This window comes from Phaseolus vulgaris, chromosome 9 (genome assembly GCF_000499845.2).
Source record: "Phaseolus vulgaris cultivar G19833 chromosome 9, P. vulgaris v2.0, whole genome shotgun sequence".
Classification (NCBI taxonomy): Eukaryota; Viridiplantae; Streptophyta; class Magnoliopsida; order Fabales; family Fabaceae; genus Phaseolus; species Phaseolus vulgaris.
The window spans coordinates 26,445,767-26,465,489 of NC_023751.2; the positions used below are offsets into that span (position 1 = coordinate 26,445,767).

The following is a 19,723-nucleotide window of genomic DNA, read 5'->3' on the forward strand; positions in this document are numbered from 1 at the left end:
CACCACATAATCGCTCCTCCAAATCGACCATGGGAACGCAGCTCACCATCGTAACTCACGATCGCACCACAGAATCGAATGAGGGGAGCACACCTCCAACAGGGAAGCGCACCACAGAATCCAACCAGGGGAGCAATCCTCGTAACAGAAACCCTAAATCAGAAATTCGAAATCCCCAATTTGAATAACCTAAACCCTAATTCAGTATTCACCAAAGTAATGTAAGCACAATCCACGTAACTTACACGCGTCTGCCACATAAGCACCACTTAACGCCGTTTGGTGATATTTAACAGAAAGGACCATTTTGAATACATTTTAAAAAACTTAGGGACCAAATTGAATTTTTTAAAAACCACTGTACCAAATTGACTATTGGCTATAAATATAGGGACGAAAAAGGTAATTAAACCTTAAATTAATAACCTTATTAGTTATTATAATAAGATTATTAATAGTATTAAATATTATTAATAGTATTAAATATTATTAATAGTATTAAAATTATTAATAGTATTAAATATTATTAATATTATTAAATATTATTAATATTATTAAATATTATTAATTTAATAATATTAATAATATGTATACCTGTTAGTTATGATTATTATTATTTGTTATTATTATTTATGAATATTAGTCATAATTTTATCATTATTTATATTATAATAGTATTTTTAATATTTATAATATAATTCATAGGATAATAGTTGGTAGGTAATAGAGATATGTGGATAATAGTTGGTAGGTAATATAGATTTATGGGTAATAGCTGATAGGTAATAAAGATTTATGAGTAATAGTTGGTAGGTTATGTTGAATTTACCTACATATTCATATCTATGGGTAATATCTGTTGGTAATGTTATCCATAGGTAATAGTTGTAGGTAATATTGAATTTACTTATGGATTCAAATCTATGAATAAAAATCTGTAGATAATATTGATTTTTTTTTTGTAGTGCACTACAAGAAATTGCTTATTTACATTTTGATTATTACATATAGATTCAAATTTATATATTAAATACGAATTTAATTAAGTACATAAATAAATGTTACATACTAAATTTTTCGTATGTAAGCCAAAAGTGATTATATACGAATTTTATCAGTATGTAATTTTGGCTCCATGAAACAAGAATAGTTACATATAGATTATATTAAATTATTACTTATGAAATTAAAAAAGTTAGGAATAATTAGATACTGATTTTATCCGTACGGAATTAAAAAAGAATTAAAAAAATATTAAGTGTTTTCTAGATATGTGAAAGTTCGTATGCTAGAAGACGCAAAACCGTGAACCTTATATGAAATCGCACTGCATTGAGAAATCACACTGCATTGAGAAATCCCACTCCAACCTTGTTCTCAAAGCCATTTCCCAAATCCAAAACCCAAACTTAGTTTCAAAATCGAAACCCATTGCCCAAATCGAAGCCCTAATGGAAATCAAAATCGTGAGGAGTTCTGAAATCAAACTCTGAAATCCTCGTTCTCTAGTTCCAAAATATGCAATCTTTAGTTCGAAAAGCGTATCCGAAATACCCAATCGAAAGTTGTGCTTACCCTAAGTGTTATTGAAGCCTCATTCTGGTGGAGCGCTTCAAACTAATCGGCCCGTTGTGGCGGCTTGAAATAGTGGTGAGTCAAAGAAGGCATGTGGGGCTTCATTGATAGAGTGATGACAAAGGTATTAACATTTTTCTGTCCTTGTTGTTGGATAATCTTTAGTAGGTTTAGATTTGTTTACAAGAATCCAACGAAACGCTTGTCTAATTGAAATTTAAGTCCCGAGCTTTTGTACTCATTTAAAATTCTTTTTTCATTTTACTTTTGAATGTCAAGTAGATATCTATTATGGGATAAAAGCATTCGTTTTATAAATCAACATTGTGTACTGAATTAAAAAAAATGTATTTAGAGGAGGAGGTCCTCTCAGTTGGTGATCGCCCTCTGATTAAGCCTATTGAGGGAGGGTAAGAAAATAATAGATTTCAATTTATATAATTTACTATTATTGTCTTACAATTTTGACTAATTTTGTTTTCGTATTTAGGTTTTATTCACAAAAAATTGAATCAAAGGACATCATTGCCACCATTAAGCAACAATTTGGTGAGCCGTGGCTAACATGGTTATCCTAAAGGCTGATCGGGATCTATTTTTTCAACGTTTTAAGGTACTTATTTTTTATTCCCTTTGAAAATGCTTATATTTTACAATTTGAGTAATGATTTTTGTTGTTTTGCAGAGGAAGGTCACATGGAGGGTTGAGGATGAGGAACAAGTTAAGAAAATTTTTCATTCAAAGGATTCTCACACCCTTTCAAAGATGTTTAAAATGGAGTGCCAAGAAGGTAAACGATCATAATGGATTCAAAATAGTGTCTGAACCGCCTCCTGGAAAGTGTGGAACATGTCTGTGTGTCGATCAAAATGTGATATAGCTAAAAAGAATCATTTATCTGAAAAAGGTGGATGTTTACACACCAGAAGATTCATTAGCGTGCATGAACACAAGATTCGTTTGGTATGACTTCCCTATAATTTTTTTTAGTAATCTGTGATTAATTATTACCTCCTTAATTTATAAAACGTTTTATTCCATGTTGATGAAGTGTTTCAACAAATACATATACGTAAGAGTAGAGGGGATTTTGTTGATGATAGATCGAGACAAACACATGTTAGTTTTTTTCAACTTTTTTGTACATGTATATTAGTTACTATTATTATTTTATAAAAACATATTTATTATTTGAACAAAAAGATTTTGAAAGTAGATTTTCTTGAGCATTATTTCAGTCACCATCTATGTGTACCTCGATATTTACTCCATTAGATCCTGCTGAGGAGGAAAGATTGAGAAATAATTGTTGGTTAGAAGTTGCAGGTGGAAGGTACAAGGGACGGGTGTACAAGGTTGAACATTTCGGTTGTCAGGACGACTATGTTGATCGTTACCTACAACAAACACAAGCATCTTCTAGTAAGAAAGTTTATTTATAAGAAATTGTTGAACTTAGACAACGACTTATCAACAAGTGAAGAGCATACTTGACACATGAATTACCGATTTCAATCCTTTCATGATCTTATATTTCAATCCTTTCATGAATTACTAATTTGACACAACATATTTTTCAGTAGTCAAATACTCAAGAGAATCGGATGCAAGATAATGATCAAGTGCAACATGATAGTAATCATGATGAGCAACACAACTCTCTTGCTCAACATTATAATAATTATTAGTTTCTTAAAAACTTTGTAATGTCTTGAATTTCTTTTTATTAGATGTTTTCTTTGGTTTGAATCAAATACATTTGGATATTTTGAACATTTGGAATTAGTATTCTATCATGCTTTTTAATATTGGGTCAGGTCTGAATTTTGATTAATATATGTTTCTGAATGCTTTTGAGTATATTCAGGTCTTGAAAAAAAAGGTTTTGAATACTTTTAAATTTGCAAAAAAACAAAAACAAAATTAGAGTTACAAACGAATTCTGAATCTGTATGTAACAATTACCTACGACAGTTTTGTTGAAGATGGATGAAGTCTCTTCTCTACCTAGTGTTGTGTGTGTTTGATGTAGAAAAATAGCTAGTTTGCTTTGAAGTTTGTAATAGGTTTAGATGATCTTGTATGTAGGCTTGTAATTGTGTAAGGTTGCCTTTTGCTGTATGATCCATCCTAGATGCCTAACCAAGTCTAAATCAAGCACATGATGTTGTTAAATGGTTTTTGAAAAGCTTTTAAAAGTGCTCTTAAAAGATTTAAATCAGTACAAAAATAAATTTGTTTTATGGAGAAAGAATCGGTTTATTTCTTCTCTGTTAAAAGGCTTTTCTAAAATTCTGTTAGGGCACCACTGGAAAAGCTTAGTTCGTTATTTCAGTTAAAGCTGAGCTGGCCTGATTGTTATCTTTTGATCTGTTTCTGTGTGAAAGAACAAGTTTTTTCTTTGGTCAGCTGAAAGGTTTTTCACAAGTTAGTTAGGGGACCAAAGGTACAACTCAGACAGTTATTTCAGTTAGCTGAGTTGGCGATTTTCACAAAATAAATCTGTTAAGTTCAAAAATGAATCTGTTGTTTTCATAACTGCTTTTCAACTGTTTTTTTGAAAAGAAGTTAGCAACTGTTTTCTATATAAAGAAAAGCTTCTCTCACATGAAAGCGTGCTGAGCAACTACGTTTTTGACAGAGATCAAACATTTTCAATGTGAGAAGAAGGATTGAAAGATTTTTGAAAGGTTTTCCAAAGAGTTTTTGTGTGCTTGTTCTAGGAAATCTTTGATCTTGGTGAAGGTGCTGGTGCAGTTCTGCAGCAAATTGAACTACTGGTTTTGAGTTCTTGCATCTTCTTTTCAGGTGTAATCTTTCCTTTATTCTGGTTTGTAAAGGTGTAAGTGTTAGTCACTCCTTGATAGGGTTTCTTGGAGTGCAAGGTGTGCTGAAATAGGGTTTTTCAGCTTTGGTTGTGTTGTTCTTATAGTGTTCAAGAACTGCTGTGTTTGTAAGTGTTTGGTACTGTTTTTAGTGGATTCCACCTTGGGGTAAGGTGAGACTGGACGTAGCTCTGTATGAGTGAACCAATATAAAAACTTGTGTGCCTTTTCTTCTCATCCCTGCACTCATTTCTGGTTTTGCTTAATTCTGTCAAGAACTAAATCTGTTCTTTTGAAATTGAATCTGTTAATTCTGATTTTAAGTTAAAACTGTTCTTCCTGATTTGTTAAAGATTTCTAATCACAAACAAGGCAGTTGTATATGATGGTTTAAGTGATCTGTAAACAAACTGTTTATTCATTAAAATCTGAGAAAGAATCATTCTCCTTAAAACCTTGTGTTGAGTAAATTTGTTTGATTTCTAAGCATAGCTGTATCCTTCATCCTCATAATATTCAGCTGATCTGACTCTATTATAATCCTCAGTTGATCACAATTTTATATTGAACAAGTTCAAATTGTGCTAGACTGCTCTGAAGAATCAATCTGTTTCATGTAAAAACAATATGTTCTTTTTGCCTCTGGTATACTGAAAATTGTGTGTTCTTGCGAAAATTTTATAAGCTCAATTCACCCCTCCCCTCTTGAACTTAGACACTAATAGACCCAACAAGTTTAACATACAATTTGTATATAATCCGTACGTAACTATGTTTTACATGCATATTTAGTGTCTTACATACGGATTAATATTGTATGTAATAACAATTTTTCTTGTAGTGTAGGAAACAATCAAAAACATACTCGAACCAAACACACCTATAGCCAGCATCCCAAGAATGCTTGATAGCCAAAATCTATAATCTCAATGAGATTTTTGAACTCCAAGCTGTCAATGTACTAATCCCGGTTATCTCTAAAAATACTACCACAAACTGCATACCCGTGACACCATTTAGCAACATCGGTGTTGACTTAACCCAATTCACGTTTGTCACTTGTCAAATAACTTGAATAATAGAAAAATCTTTTCTACAATTAATCCTAAACCCAAAAAAACTACAAAAACAAAAAGTTCAACATATCATTATGCATTAATCCTTTCGAAACATTACCTTATAGTCTAATAAAACCTTTAATAGTGTGAATAATAATGTCTAAACTTAGACTTTGCTGAAATCTAACATGTTTCTCATCGTTCATATTATCCATAAAACATAAGTAACCGTATACGAATATGCTTAACTAAGATTATCTAGAATTGTAAAAAATTATATTATAAATTGACTCATAAGACATCACTGTTTTTATATTCAACGTCGTCGCATGCAATTTGACGATTTTCCAATTTATATAATTTTTTTTAAAATTATTCATTTACATAATTTTAAAGTCAAATCACAACCTTCTTTTCATTTTTCCGAACAAGGTTACATGCTATTAAAGACTTCCTTCCAATTAAATGACAACTAAAACTCAATCAAAATCCTGAAAACTGCGTAAATAAAAAATCTTTTGGACTAAAATTTTGAAGAATCTATCTTCTACGCATGCATTAGATTGATAAAAAATCAGATTTGATTTAAAAAACCGATATAATTCAAATAAAACGCGTCTGTATAAAAAAGTTATGTATTTTTTTAACTTATATGTATCTCTGACATTTCATGTCTGTTTGATTATGAGTATGATGCCTGACACCATGTAGAATTATTGAAATGAGGAGTGGGGGCAACAATAACATGTCAGTTTTACTGTTTAGATTAATCCAAGGGTCACCAAGAAAACAAGTGCAAGCTAGCTCCTGACATAAAGCATGGAAATGATGAGAGAAAAGGGTGAGAAGAGAAGAGCATTGAAAATGGGAAAGATGAACTCAAGTTTGAATCTCACTTCTTCTTCTTATGGTGTGGTTCACTATGGACTTATACTTTCCTTACTTCTCTTATCACACTGTTCCTTTCATCCTGCATCTTGTGCCTCCACTGTGAAGTTCCTTCCAGGATTCCCTGGATCCCTTCCTTTTGTTCTTGAAACTGGGTAAGTTAAAGTCTTGCTACTAACTACCAACCCTACATTGTTTTAAGAGTATTTGGTTGAAAGTGATGGTATAATAGGTATGTGGGAGTGGGTGAATCAGAGGATGTGCAGACATTTTACTACTTCATTGAGTCAGAGAACAATCCCAAGGACGACCCTCTCATGCTTTGGCTCAGTGGTGGCCCAGGTTGTTCATCCCTTGCTGGCCTTTTTCTTCAAATAGGTAAATATTGAAGAATGAACTTTAAATTTAATAAAACTGATTTGTGAAATGTAATTTATTTTTACCTTTGAACATATGAAGATGCAAGCATGTTTACTGTATTTGGGTGATGCAGGTCCAGTTGCATTAAAACACGAGGAGTATAATGGGAGCACGCCCAATTTGATCTCCAGGACTCAATCATGGACGAAGGTGGGACTCCATGATTCTTTGTTAATATATTTTTAGTGTTTTTCTTTTGAAATACATTTTTTCTTATGTTTTTGGTCCTCTTGATAGGTTAGTAGCATTATATTTGTGGACTTGCCTGTTAACACAGGCTTTACTTATGCCAGAACAGAGCTTGCTGCTGAAAGAAGTGACACCTTATTAGTTCATCAAGCCCATCAATTTCTAAGGAAGGTATTCATCCAAATTTTATTGCTTTTTATTCCACAATCCTTGGTTTTTCTTTGTTTTTAGTTTTGTTTGCAGCTACATTTGTTAGTCAATTACAATCATGCTTCATGTTTGTAGTGGCTAGTTGATCATCCAAAGTTTTTGTCAAATGAAGTTTACATTGCTGGTGATTCATACTCTGGCATTCCCGTTCCAGCAATTGTTCAAGAAATTGCACAAGGTAGAATGTTAGTAAGTTATTCGATGTAACACTCACTAGGCCATTAATTAGTGACAGCTGAAATGTGATTATGGTCATTGATTACAATAGCTTGATATAACTATGTTGAAAGTGTATCTATTAGCAAGTTCCATTGTTTTCAGGAAATGAAAAAGGGGTTCAACCATGGATAAATCTCCAGGTTAGCATTTTAAACTATTTTTTTATGATGTATTTTATATTAGAATTGTAATGTATGTGCAAAGATGTCATGAGAAAAATTAAGAGTCTATGATTTAAAAATTATAATATTATGATGGAATTAACAAAAGTTAAATTAAAATGGAGATTTAGAATAGCAGGAAAAAAATCTTCATAATCGGCCACAAGAATATAAAAAAAAAATATTAAAGAGAATGACTTTAAAAAGAAAATACTTCCATTATAAAAAAGGTTTAAAATGCTTTCCTAAGAAATAACAATCCCTTATAGGGTAAAGTTATTTTTTTTTCAAAACCTTCTTAACACCAATGTTTTTGAAAAGATATTTTTTTATCACTAAATAAAAAATTAATAAATACTCCAACCCTATTTCTTACTTTAGTTCAACCAGGTGTTTCTACCTACACACATTAAATCAAATACCTCCTTCTAAATTATTTATATCTTTAAACTTAAAATTAAAATATAGTATTTACCAACATTCTTTTACTTACTTTAAAATTTAAAACATTTTTAAAATACAATTTTATATAAAACGTTTTTAAAAATAAAGTGTACTTTAACGTAAAGAACATTCGAGAGTTGAACCTTACATATAGTAAATATGAACTTCCATTTGAGAAAATATACAGGTTTAAAAGAGTGGTGTGTGGCTTTCACTAATTATCATTGGATCCATAAACATGTATTTTAAATTAAGACGTTGTCATAGGAATGAGAAAAGATTATTTGATTATTTGTTATAAAAAATTTTCAAACATGATAATAAAAACATTGGAAATAGATTTTCATGCACTTTGACTTTAATCTAGAAAATATTTTATCATTACGGCTTGATTATTGTGTAAATTCATGTTAAGAATACATATGGTCTATAATATTGTATGTCATGATACTTTAAATAAGTAGTGAATGATCTTATAAATCTTTAAGCTTTCAAAAAAGGCATGTTAGAATGATTAGATGATTATACTTTCTAAGGTCTAAACAATTACATGGTCATAAAAAAATAATTAAACTCATGCATTAATTTATAGGAACGTATATTTTTTTATAATAACAAAATTTCATGCATTCCCTACTTGATTTTCGTACACGTAACATGCAAAAGTTGGAAATAAGATTCTTAAAAAAAAACTAAAATTGGACATGCACAATAAATTTACAACTTTTTTTTTTAATAATTTTTTTTATCAGCAATAAAATAAATAAATAAATAGGAACCACTTTATGGGCAGTCCAACCCATATACATAAATACCTGACAATAAACTCCAATTAAAACGCCTACCTACCAGTTTAGTAAAGAGGTTACCAGACCAATACTATCCAACATTACAGAATCAACCTCATAAAATCCATAGGATTTAAAACCCAACTAGAAGGTTGCATGAATTTTTATTTTTAATAATAGAAGGTTGCATAAAATGATTTTTTATTTAATAATTTCTGTATTGACAATGAAGTGTTTTTTTTTCTTCAGGGATACCTCTTAGGGAATGGATTTACAACTAGGAGTGAAAAAAATTTTAGAATCCCCTTTGCTCATGGAATGGGACTTATTTCTGATGAACTATATGAGGTGATTTAATTTCCTTTAATTCATCAATTTGAATTCTTAAGGATGGCACCCAAGAAACAAGAGTCAAAGACTAAGAAACTCCTTTACTTCGTGAATAGTCACTACAAAGAAGTTGTAAAGGAGATTACATCAACGTAGACCCCAAAAATTTACCGTGCCATCGAGATATGGAGTCGTTCAATGAGGTATGCAATCTCTTTTTTTGTCCCTTCTTTTCTTGCCATATTTTGCTGACTAGAATTTCTAGTTAAATAATAAGAAATCACAAGGTCAACTATTATTCCTATTAGAATTTTAAGAGAGACAAAAAAAAAAGGTAGTTATTTTGTTATGTGAGTTTAGAAGAAAAGTTTAGTGGAGTGAGTAGCAATATAGTAAATATAACTTGTGGAAGGAAGCTTTGGAGATGTTGGATAATTTGGAAGAGTTTATATTGATTTTCATGTATGTTACAATAAATATGTCATTGCCTATTCATATTTCTTAATCCACCCATTCTACAATTATCTAGACTTGTAGTTATAATTTCTGGAGTTATCTATTACATACATGTCTTTCTAACATAATCTCATTGTTTTTAGATTTTTCTTTTCCTGTAATTTTAAGAAATTTGTATCAAATTTAACACCCCTACTTGATGCAAAATTTAGACAACTCCAAACACGAAACGTAATTGATCAAACTTGACTCTTGGTAGTGCCTTGGTAAATATGTTGGCAACTTCATCTTTTGCTCCATAGTACTCAAGTTGAGTTTTCATATTTGCTTATAACTCTGTGATGAAGTGATATTTAATAGTGATGTGAATTATTTTTTTATGATGGACTGGTTTCTTTGTCATTGCTATAGCTGCTTGTTATCATAGTAGATGATAACAAAGTCATCTTATTGTTCTCCCATTTCATCAAGTATTCCTCTATGCTATATTTCTTGACTTATAGTTTTTGCAACTACCATGTACTCTACTTCAACTGTTGATTAATTTTTTAATGCCTATTATTTCTATCACTAATAAGAAGGACATATACCTTAATTTACTAATCATTATTATGATTGCATCATGTTATGGAGGATAAAATTTACAATTTTCTCAATAATATTCTTATCAAGAATATTTTTCCCTTATGTGACTAACTAATTCTTTAGTTCTAGAATAACAATTTTTAAGGGTCTTATACTCTTTCATATTTATTAACTCAAACTTACCTCTTAGAGTTTGAAACCTTTACAGTTTTTTAAAATTCCTCGTAAAGTGTGTTTTAAGTCTCTTTGTCACTTGTGTTATCCATTATTCTTGAAAATATTGCATCCACCACTTGTTGTAAAAAATATATATAAGACCTAATTATTAGTGTAAAAGTATATGTAGGAGAAATGAAGCCATGTTCGATAATCTCCCATAGATCTTGAGTTAAAAAATGTCTTTGTTTTAATGTTCCAATAATTATAATTTTATCTAGTGAAAATATATCCGAGAATAAGTGAAGGAAAATTTGTATAGACCATGGATGATGTGAGTTGATTTTAAGATTGTTCATTTAGGTGACACTTTTAGAATTAGAATTGAGATTGTTTAACAAATAAGAGTGAAAACTTAAGGAAAATCCTCACTGGACATTAACTTAACCAAGTGGTTAAGTAGATGTGAAAGTTTATGTCACAAAGGCAAAAGGAAAACACAATTAAATGGTGAAGATGATGACAAATATGGTGCGGAATTAAACAAGTAACATAAGAACAAAAGAAATGACCGAATGTAATTCAAGGAAGCAAAAATAAGAACATGTTTATGAATAGAATGGAATGGAAATGGAAGGAAAAGATGAAGGAAATGGAAGCTTATGAGGAATGGTTTTGAGATGGTGAGCACGTCACTTGGATGGTGAAATGACTTCAAGATAAGTGAAAGATGTCGCCACTTGAGAGCTCTCACACTCACAAGATAAGACTAAGACTAAGAGGACAAGCCTCACTAATTATTCACACAAAAATGTGTAGAGTAACTTTTCTCTATTTCATTCAACTTGTTAATAAAATGAGGGAGGCCTCCTATTTATAGGATGAGGAGCCTTGGAAAACAAGAAATGAGGGTAGAAGGGGAAAGGGAAAAGTGGTGCGGTTTCTAGGGTGGACTTTAGTCAAAGCCGCACCTTATGCATCATTCTAGAAGCTAGGGTTTCCTTCCTACCCTAATGGACTTCTCCTAGGCCCATTCTTATATCTTCACCTCCTATTTATGCTATATAGACCTACTCTAAGGAAATTACAAAAAGGGAAACCAAATGATGCTCAGTACCCAAAGTTTGTTTCTACTTCTAGTAATCCTCTGAGGTATGGTGGGTGATGTGGTCATGGGTTGGGCTTGGGTAGTAGGTGCCCTCCTCACCATGCTCCTCGGGTGGGAGGGAATTCGTCCACGAATTTGGAAGACTTGTAGAGAAATGAGTTAGATCACTGATATTAAAAGAATCACTACCCAAGTACGTATCAGGCAGATCCAACTCATATGCATTGTCATTAATCTTCTTGATGACCTGAAAAGGATCATCACCACGTGGCATATGTTTGGACTTCCTATGAGTAGGGAATCTATCCTTCCTCAAGTGGAGCCAAACCCAATCCCCGGATTCAAAGATCAATGCCTTGCGCCCTTTGTTGGCATGCTCAGCATACTTGTCTACCTTCCTTTCAATTTGCTGCTTGATGTGGTGGTGCAAGTCTAAAAGAAGCTTTTTCAAAACCATCTTTGCACAACACCTCCTCAAGTACAGGAATAGGAAGGAGGTTAGGAGGTGTGAGGGTTAAGACATTTTTTTGGAAATATAGTAGGAATTTTGAAGTAGTTGGGTAACCATGGGTTAAGAATTTGATTTGGAAAGAATCTAGTTGGGTATTATATCTACACCCTCTAAATGACCAAACTTAAGTTCGGTACCATTATTAGAATTTTAGGACCGAAAAGCTAATTGTTTTGTTATGTGAGTTTAAAAGACAATTTTAGTGCAACATGTTGAAGCTATATATAGAGGATAGCTTTAAAAGATGATTGATATGGAGAAGTTTATAATTATTTTTCATGTTACTAGCATTGCCTATTTATATATGTTTGATAAGTCACTTTTATAATTTTCTAGATGATTCTAGATTTTTTTTAAACTTTTAGAACTACCTAGCCTTCTAATTGTAGTTTCTGGATTTCTATTACTTGGCTTTCTAACACAATCTCTTTGTTTCTATATATATTTTTCTTTTCTTAAACTTTTAGAAATATGTATCCAATTTAACAGTTCTATTGCCACAGCTTTTATCAGGAATTTTTGTGTACAATATTTTGGAGCCTTTGTGTGAGAGGGATAGGGGTAATAAGGAAACATCTTTGAGAAGATCCCTACTTAAGAAATTTCCTAGGAAGAATTTCCTCAAAACGCATCTCAAATTACCACCCTTCAACTGTTCGGTAATCTTCATGCCTTTATTCAATCATATATATTCTCTAATTACTGTTTCCTTTCTATCTTTATGCAATCATGTTTATTCCCTTTCCACCATTAGAGTTATGAGGAATTCCTATGCGGTTATTGGGCAAATGATCATAATGTTCGAACTGCACTTCATATTCGCGAGGTTAGCAATGTTTCTATTTCTAATCCAACCAAATTACTCCAAACTTGTAGTCAAAATAAGTCAGATATGAACTTGTTCTTAACAATTTTTCCTGTATTTGTCTTTGGTTAGTGAAATAAGAATTACAAATGCATGTGTTGCAGGGAAGTATAGGAACATGGCGTCGTTGTCCCAGTGATATACCTTTCAAGTATGATATCTTAAGCAGCTTTGAATATCACGTAAATCTTAGTAGAAAAGGCTATCGTTCACTGATATACAGGTCAATGTTCCTTCTCTATGTTTTTATAAATTGCATAAGGTAAAAGTATACCACAAATTAACTATAATTCAAGTTTCTTGTGGCAAATAACAGTGGTGATCATGACATGGCTGTTCCTTTCTTGTCAACTCAAGCATGGATAAGGTCTTTAAACTACTCCATTGTGGATGATTGGAGGCCATGGCATACAAATGGCCAAGTTGCAGGGTATTTTGCTAACTTTTTCTTCTCTTACCGAATATTTGAACCCAGTCTGTTAGGTTATTGTCTTCCAACAATACCATGCAGACCAAGATGATAAATGTGGTATTCCACTAACTGTAGTTATGTAGTAACCATGCTTAATCTATGAAAAAATAATTAAATTATGCAGTTAATATTGTGTTTTCTACATGCAGATACACAAGGAGTTACTCTAATCAAATGACATTTGCAACTGTGAAGGCAAGTATTCATATTCCCCTTCTTACACTTATTGAGTTTATTCAATATAGCTGAATTTGACATTATATTTATTGGATCTTATTTGAGGCAAGTAATTTTGAATGGTTAAGTCCACCTGTGATTGATAGACACCTTTTACCCACAATTTTAGTAATATACAGTTGTTGATAATTAGGGTTAATGAACTCTAGAATGTGGTTTGAATTGTGGAATTCTTTTGAAAACTGTTACAACCTTGCACTGAGAATGATATGGTGTGTGAGTCTTTTACTAATTCTTTATTCTATTATTTTTTACTGAAATAATTTCAGGGTGGAAGCCACATAGCTCCGATGAACAAACCTGAAGAATGTTTTGCCATGTACACTCGATGGATATCTAAGAGGGCTTTGTAAGCACCCAATTAGGCATATTGCATTCTACTGGTTCACTATTAAATGTGTCTTTATGAACCCAAAAACAATATAATACCTTCTAAATATAGAGGTAGGTATTCAATAACTCTGGAGTAATGCTTTTATTTTGAAGAATCACGAAAATAAAATATGATGCTTCTTTCTATTACCATATTATAGTTGTGAGTTAGTCATAAATGACATTATTTGCCTCAAATTTTGATAAGTTAATACTCACATTTTATCAGTAAATAATCTAATAAATATATTTATCAATAAAAAAAATTCTTGATTTTTAGTCTATTACTAAAAAAAAATATGATTTATTTATAAAAGAAAATTATAAATAATAACAAAAATTTGAAAGTAAATTAACATTACCTACAAATTATTTATGAAACAAAGTTAGTAGATAATGCGAGTGTAGGTGAAATAGTAAGTTATCCATCAACTCCAATCTATAAGTAATAGTTATCACTTCCGTTTCACTCTAGTCCGGAGGTAATACTTACCATCTTAGGCTCTAAGTAAATCAGTAAATAATTCTATATATTTTATTTTTAATTTTTTTAATTTTTTATTATCATTTACAATTACTGCATGGAAACCATCTTATGTATGGTATATTAAAAAGAATTAGTTATAGTGTAGTAAGTTGATGTTATGAAGAATAAATATAATTAATATGATAAGACAGTGATGATCTAATTGACTTTATAAAGTAAAAAAAGAAAAATTCCACTGACCCTTTAAAATAAGAAAATATAATGTCAATCAGCCTTCGTCAGAATCTTCAAAATTGTAGATTCCTTCTATTAAACAAGGAAAATGATTATTTGACACCTCTAAACCGTTTGCTCCAATTTACACCTGTGTGACGTGGAGGAATGGATGATGTGGCATGGGCACTTTTGGTATTTTTGGTAAAAGCAACGTGGCATGTGATCTGAAAAGGGGGAAGAGTGTATTAGGGTTTGAAATTCAAATTTCCCGCAAGCATAGGAACGTGTAGAGATAGACAAACGGTGACTTCGGTGACTGCGAAGAAGAAGTAGTGTACGGTGACGGCGGAGAGGGCAAAGGTGCGAATTGACGGTGACGGCGGAGTAATGCGAACTGAGGGTGGTTTAGTGCGAACTGACGGCGAAGTAGTGCGAAGTGACTGTGGTGTGCGAAACGCTGCGAGGAAGGAGGAGAAGGTGGTTTGCGAAACGGTACGAGGAAGGAGGAGAAGGTAAGTTTGTTTATTTTGGTGTAGTGATTGACCAAATTTGACTGCTATAGTGGATGTATTTGAGATTGTGCATGCATAACAAGAACCTGTTAAAAAAGCATCATCTGTTTATCCAGAAATTTAAAGTTAAAAATTCATTGTGTAGGTAATTTTTTTTTTTTTTCATAGACAAGATGATAGGTAATCCTGGGAACTGAATCTGTATGGGGTTTGTGACTGTGAAAGATTTTGGATTGATGTTATATTTCGTTGGCTGACGTTCGAAATTGATATACTGAGAAGCAACAAATGTATCTTAGAAATTAACGTGGGTTCATGGCCTAAGTCCTGATGTGTGAAATTTCATGAAAATCTTACAAGTCCTAACACATTTGGTAAGTTGGAGAATCATGTGTTCATAAAAGTACTTGTAATTCCAAAAGCCTCCTCTAAGGTTATTCTTTTTTGGACATTTTGTTAACAGCAAATAGGTATCATCATTTGGTGTACATATTATATTTAGTTTTTTACCCTTGAGTATGTATTTGTTGTCTAGAATACTGCAAATATTTTATGTTTCAGCCGACAAGAGGAATTGTCGCACACACCCAGAAACGAAGTCAGTATATTAAATTTCTATCTCATTGGTACCCTTATAGTGTAAGTGGGGATCAATGCGTTAATAAGTGGGGAACCATTAATAACTTTTTGCATGCTGATTGTCTTCATTTTATTTTTCAGATTCTTGTATTTGGAATTGAATGTTGTGTGTAGTTGACAATAGTTGGATGGTATGAATCTTATTTGGGTGTGTTTTAGCATGATGTGGTGTTCATTGGAACCCTGGTAGTGAAAGTGGGGACCCATGTGTTAATTAGTGGGGACCCATGCATTACTTTCTGCATGGTCATTGTCTTAAATTTTGTTTTTGGATTCCAAGAACTGGAAGCGATAGTTGTGTGTAGTTTAGACATAGTTGGATGGTATGAATGTTAATTGGGTGGGTTTTAACATGATATGGTGGTCATTGGAACCCTTATAGTGTAAGTGGGGACCCATGTGTTAATAAGTGGGGACCCATGAATTACTTTCTGCTTGGTCATTGTTTTCAAATATTTTTTTTGGATTCCTGTAAATGGAAGTGAATATTGTGTGTAAGTGAGACATAGTTGCAGTGTATGAATGTTAATTGGGTGGGTTTTACCGTGATGTGGTGGTCATAGAAACCCTTATACTGTAAGTGGGGACCCATGTGTTAATAAGTGGAGACCCAAAAATAACTTTCTGCATGGTCATTGTTTTCAAATATTTTTTTGGATTCATGTAAATGGAAGTGACTGTTGTGTGTAAGTGAGACATACTTGCAGTGTATGAATGTTAATTGGGTGGATTTTACCGTGATGTGGTGGTCATTGGAACCCTTGTACTGTAAGTGGGGACCCATGTGTTAATAATTGGGACCCAAGAATAACTTTGTGCATGGTCATTGTTTTCAAATATTTTTTTGAATTCCTGTAAATGGAAGTGACTGTTGTGTGTAAGTGAGACATACTTGCAGTGTATGGATGTTAATTGGGTGGATTTTACCGTGATGTGGTGGTCATTGGAACCCTTGTACTGTAAGTGGGGACCCATGTGTTAATAATTGGGACCCAAGAATAACTTTGTGCTTGGTCATTCTTTTCAAATATTTTTTTGAATTCCTGTAAATGGAAGTGAATGTTATGTGTAAGTGAGACATACTTGCAGTGTATGGATGTTAATTGGGTGGGTTTTACCGTGATGTGGTGGTCATTGGAACCCTTGTACTGTAAGTGGGGACCCAAGAATAACTTTGTGCATGGTCATTGTTTTCAAATATTTTTTTGAATTCCTGTAAATTGAAGTGAATGTTGTGTGTAAGTGAGACATAGTTGCAGTGTATGAATGTTAATTGGGTGGGTTTTACCGCGATGTGGTGGTCGTTGGAACCCTTGTACTGTAAGTGGGGACCCATGTGTTAATAAGTGGGGACCCATGAATTACATTATGCTTGGTCATTGTTTTCAAATATTTTTTTGGATTCCTGTAAATGGAAGTGAATGTTGTGTGTAAGTGAGACATAATTGCAGTGTATGAATGTTAATTGGGTGGGTTTTACCGTGATGTGGTGGTCATAGAAACCCTTGTACTGTAAGTGGGGACCCATGTGTTAATAAGTGGAGAGACCCAAGAATAACTTTGTGCATGGTCATTGTTTTCAAATATTTTTTTGGATTCATGTAAATGGAAGTGAATGTTGTGTGTAAGTGAGACATACTTCCAGTGTATGGATGTTAATTGGGTGGGTTTTACCGTGATGTGGTGGTCATTGGAACCCTTGTATTGTAAGTGGGGACCCATGTGTTAATAAGTGGGGACCCAAGAATAACTTTGTGCATGGTCATTGTTTTCAAATATTTTTTTGAATTCCTGTAAATGGAAGTGAATGTTGTGTGTAAGTGAGACATAATTGCAGTGTATGATTGTTAATTGGGTGGGTTTTACCGTGATGTGGTGGTCATAGGAACCCTTATACTGTAAGTGGGGACCGATGTGTTAATAAGTGGGGACCCAAGAATTACTTTCTGGATGGTCATTGTTTTCCAATATTTTTTTGAATTCCTGTAAATGGAAGTGAATGTTGTGTGTAAGTGAGACATACTTGCAGTGTATGAATGTTAATTGGGTGGGTTTTACCATGATGTGGTGGTCATTGGAACCCTTGTACTGTAAGTTGGGACCCATGTGTTAATAAGTGGGGACCCATGAATGACTTTCTGCTTGGTCATTGTTTTCAAATATTTTTTTGGATTCCTGTAAATGGAAGTGAATGTTGTGTGTAAGAGAGACATAGTTGTAGTGTATGAATGTTAATTGGGTGGATTTTACCGTGATGTGGTGGTCATAGAAACCTTTATACTGTAAGTGGGGACCCATGTGTTAATAAGTGGGGACCCAAGAATAACTTTTTGCATGATCATGGTTTTCAAATATTTTTTTGGATTCCTGTAAATGGAAGTGACTGTTGTGTGTATGTGAGACATACTTGCAGTGTATGGATGTTAATTGGGTGGATTTTACCGTGATGTGGTGGTCATTGGAAACCTTGTACTGTAAGTGGGGACCCATGTGTTAATAATTGGGACCCAAGAATAACTTTGTGCATGGTCATTGTTTTCGAATATTTTTTGAATTCCGGTAAATGGAAGTGAATGTTGTGTGTAAGTGAGACATACTTGTAGTGTATGGATGTTAATTGGGTGGGTTTTACCGTGATGTGGTGGTCATTGGAACCCTTGTACTGTAAGTGGGGACCCAAGAATAACTTTGTGCATGGTCATTGGTTTCAAATATTTTTTTGAATTCCTGTAAATGGAAGTGAATGTTGTGTGTAAGTGAGACATACTTGCAGTGTATGAATGTTAATTGGGTGAGTTTTACCATGATGTGGTGGTCATTCGAACCCTTGTACTGTAAGTGGGGACCCATGTGTTAATAAGTGGGGACCCATGAATGACTTTCTGCTTGGTCATTGTTTTCAAATATTTTTTTGGATTCCTGTAAATGGAAGTGAATATTGTGTGTAAGAGAGACATAGTTGCAGTGTATGAATGTTAATTTTGTGGATTTTACCGTGATGTGGTGGTCATAGAAACCCTTATACTGTAAGTGGGGACCCATGTGTTAATAAGTGGGGACCCAAGAATAACTTTCTGCATGGTCATTGTTTTCAAATATTTTTTTGGATTCCTGTAAATGGAAGTGAATGTTGTGTGTAAGTGAGACATAGTTGCAGTGTATGAATGTTAATTGGGTGGGTTTTACCTTGATGTGGTGGTCATAGAAACCCTTATACTGTAAGTGGGGACCCATGTGTTAATAAGTGGGGACCCATGAATTACATTCTGCTTGGTCATTGTTTTCAAATATTTTTTTGGATTCCTGTAAATGGAAGTGAATGTTGTGTGTAAGTGAGACATACTTGCAGTGTCTGGATGTTAATTGGGTGGGTTTTACCGTGATGTGGTGGTTATTGGAACCCTTTTACTGTATGTGGGGACCCATGTGTTAATAAGTGGGGACCCATGAATGACTTTCTGCTTGGTCATTGTTTTCAAATATTTGTTTGGATTCCTGTAAATGGAATTGAATGTTGTGTGTAAGTGAGACATACTTGCAGTGTATGGATGTTAATTGGGTGGGTTTTACCATGATGTGGTGGTCATAGAAACTCTTATACTGTAAGTGGGGACCCATGAATTACTTTTGCATGGTTATGGTTTTCATGTTGCTTTTTCTCACTGCAACTGCATGCATGCATGGGAGGGGATTACAATAATTTTATGACCAACCTAATTGTCATTCAATTCAACGAAATTGAATGGAACAAATTTAAAATGATTGTATTTTGAAGACATCATGGTTATCATTTTGTTCAATACCCAAGGTACAACCAAATGGTGCAAGAATGGTTTTTATATAACCATCTATTCAAACAAAGAAGATATGAAATTGATTTGTAACTTAACATTGCAGTACAACAAATATTATCAATACATATAGGAATTTATCTCATGTATGATGTTAAAATAGTGAGGAGTTGTGATGCACCAAAAATGATAAAGGTTCTCTTCTATG

The 19,723-nt window shown here is 33.0% G+C and overlaps 1 protein-coding gene across 2 annotated transcripts; it reads left to right on the plus strand.

Annotated features, from left to right (window-relative positions):
* Window positions 1–1,273: 1,273 nt before the first annotated feature.
* LOC137823182 (serine carboxypeptidase-like 11) lies at window positions 1,274–14,023 on the plus strand. Of its 2 annotated transcripts, none has more exons than XM_068628342.1 (18): window positions 1,274–1,699; window positions 2,066–2,188; window positions 2,261–2,539; window positions 2,894–2,998; window positions 6,225–6,502; window positions 6,580–6,725; window positions 6,841–6,917; window positions 7,005–7,127; window positions 7,242–7,344; window positions 7,488–7,525; window positions 9,028–9,126; window positions 9,225–9,311; window positions 12,428–12,583; window positions 12,679–12,750; window positions 12,894–13,012; window positions 13,106–13,219; window positions 13,411–13,456; window positions 13,768–14,023. In XM_068628342.1, exons 5-18 carry the CDS (start codon window positions 6,279–6,281, stop codon window positions 13,849–13,851), a joined length of 1,488 nt encoding a protein of 495 aa, XP_068484443.1. In that variant the 5' UTR covers window positions 1,274–1,699; window positions 2,066–2,188; window positions 2,261–2,539; window positions 2,894–2,998; window positions 6,225–6,278; the 3' UTR covers window positions 13,852–14,023. The 2 variants fall into 2 exon arrangements, with proteins under 2 accessions (XP_068484443.1, XP_068484444.1); XM_068628343.1 differs by having other exon boundaries at window positions 2,903–2,998.
* Window positions 14,024–19,723: the final 5,700 nt, after the last annotated feature.

Bases quoted from the DNA above. Each gene is read 5' to 3' on its own strand.
- LOC137823182 (XM_068628342.1), top strand. From the start codon at position 6,279: ATGGAAATGATGAGAGAAAAGGGTGAGAAGAGAAGAGCATTGAAAATG. The intron at 6,726-6,840 runs GTAAATATTGAA...TGGGTGATGCAG, and splicing joins TGGCCTTTTTCTTCAAATAG to GTCCAGTTGCATTAAAACAC. The intron at 7,345-7,487 runs GTAGAATGTTAG...CATTGTTTTCAG, and splicing joins TGTTCAAGAAATTGCACAAG to GAAATGAAAAAGGGGTTCAA.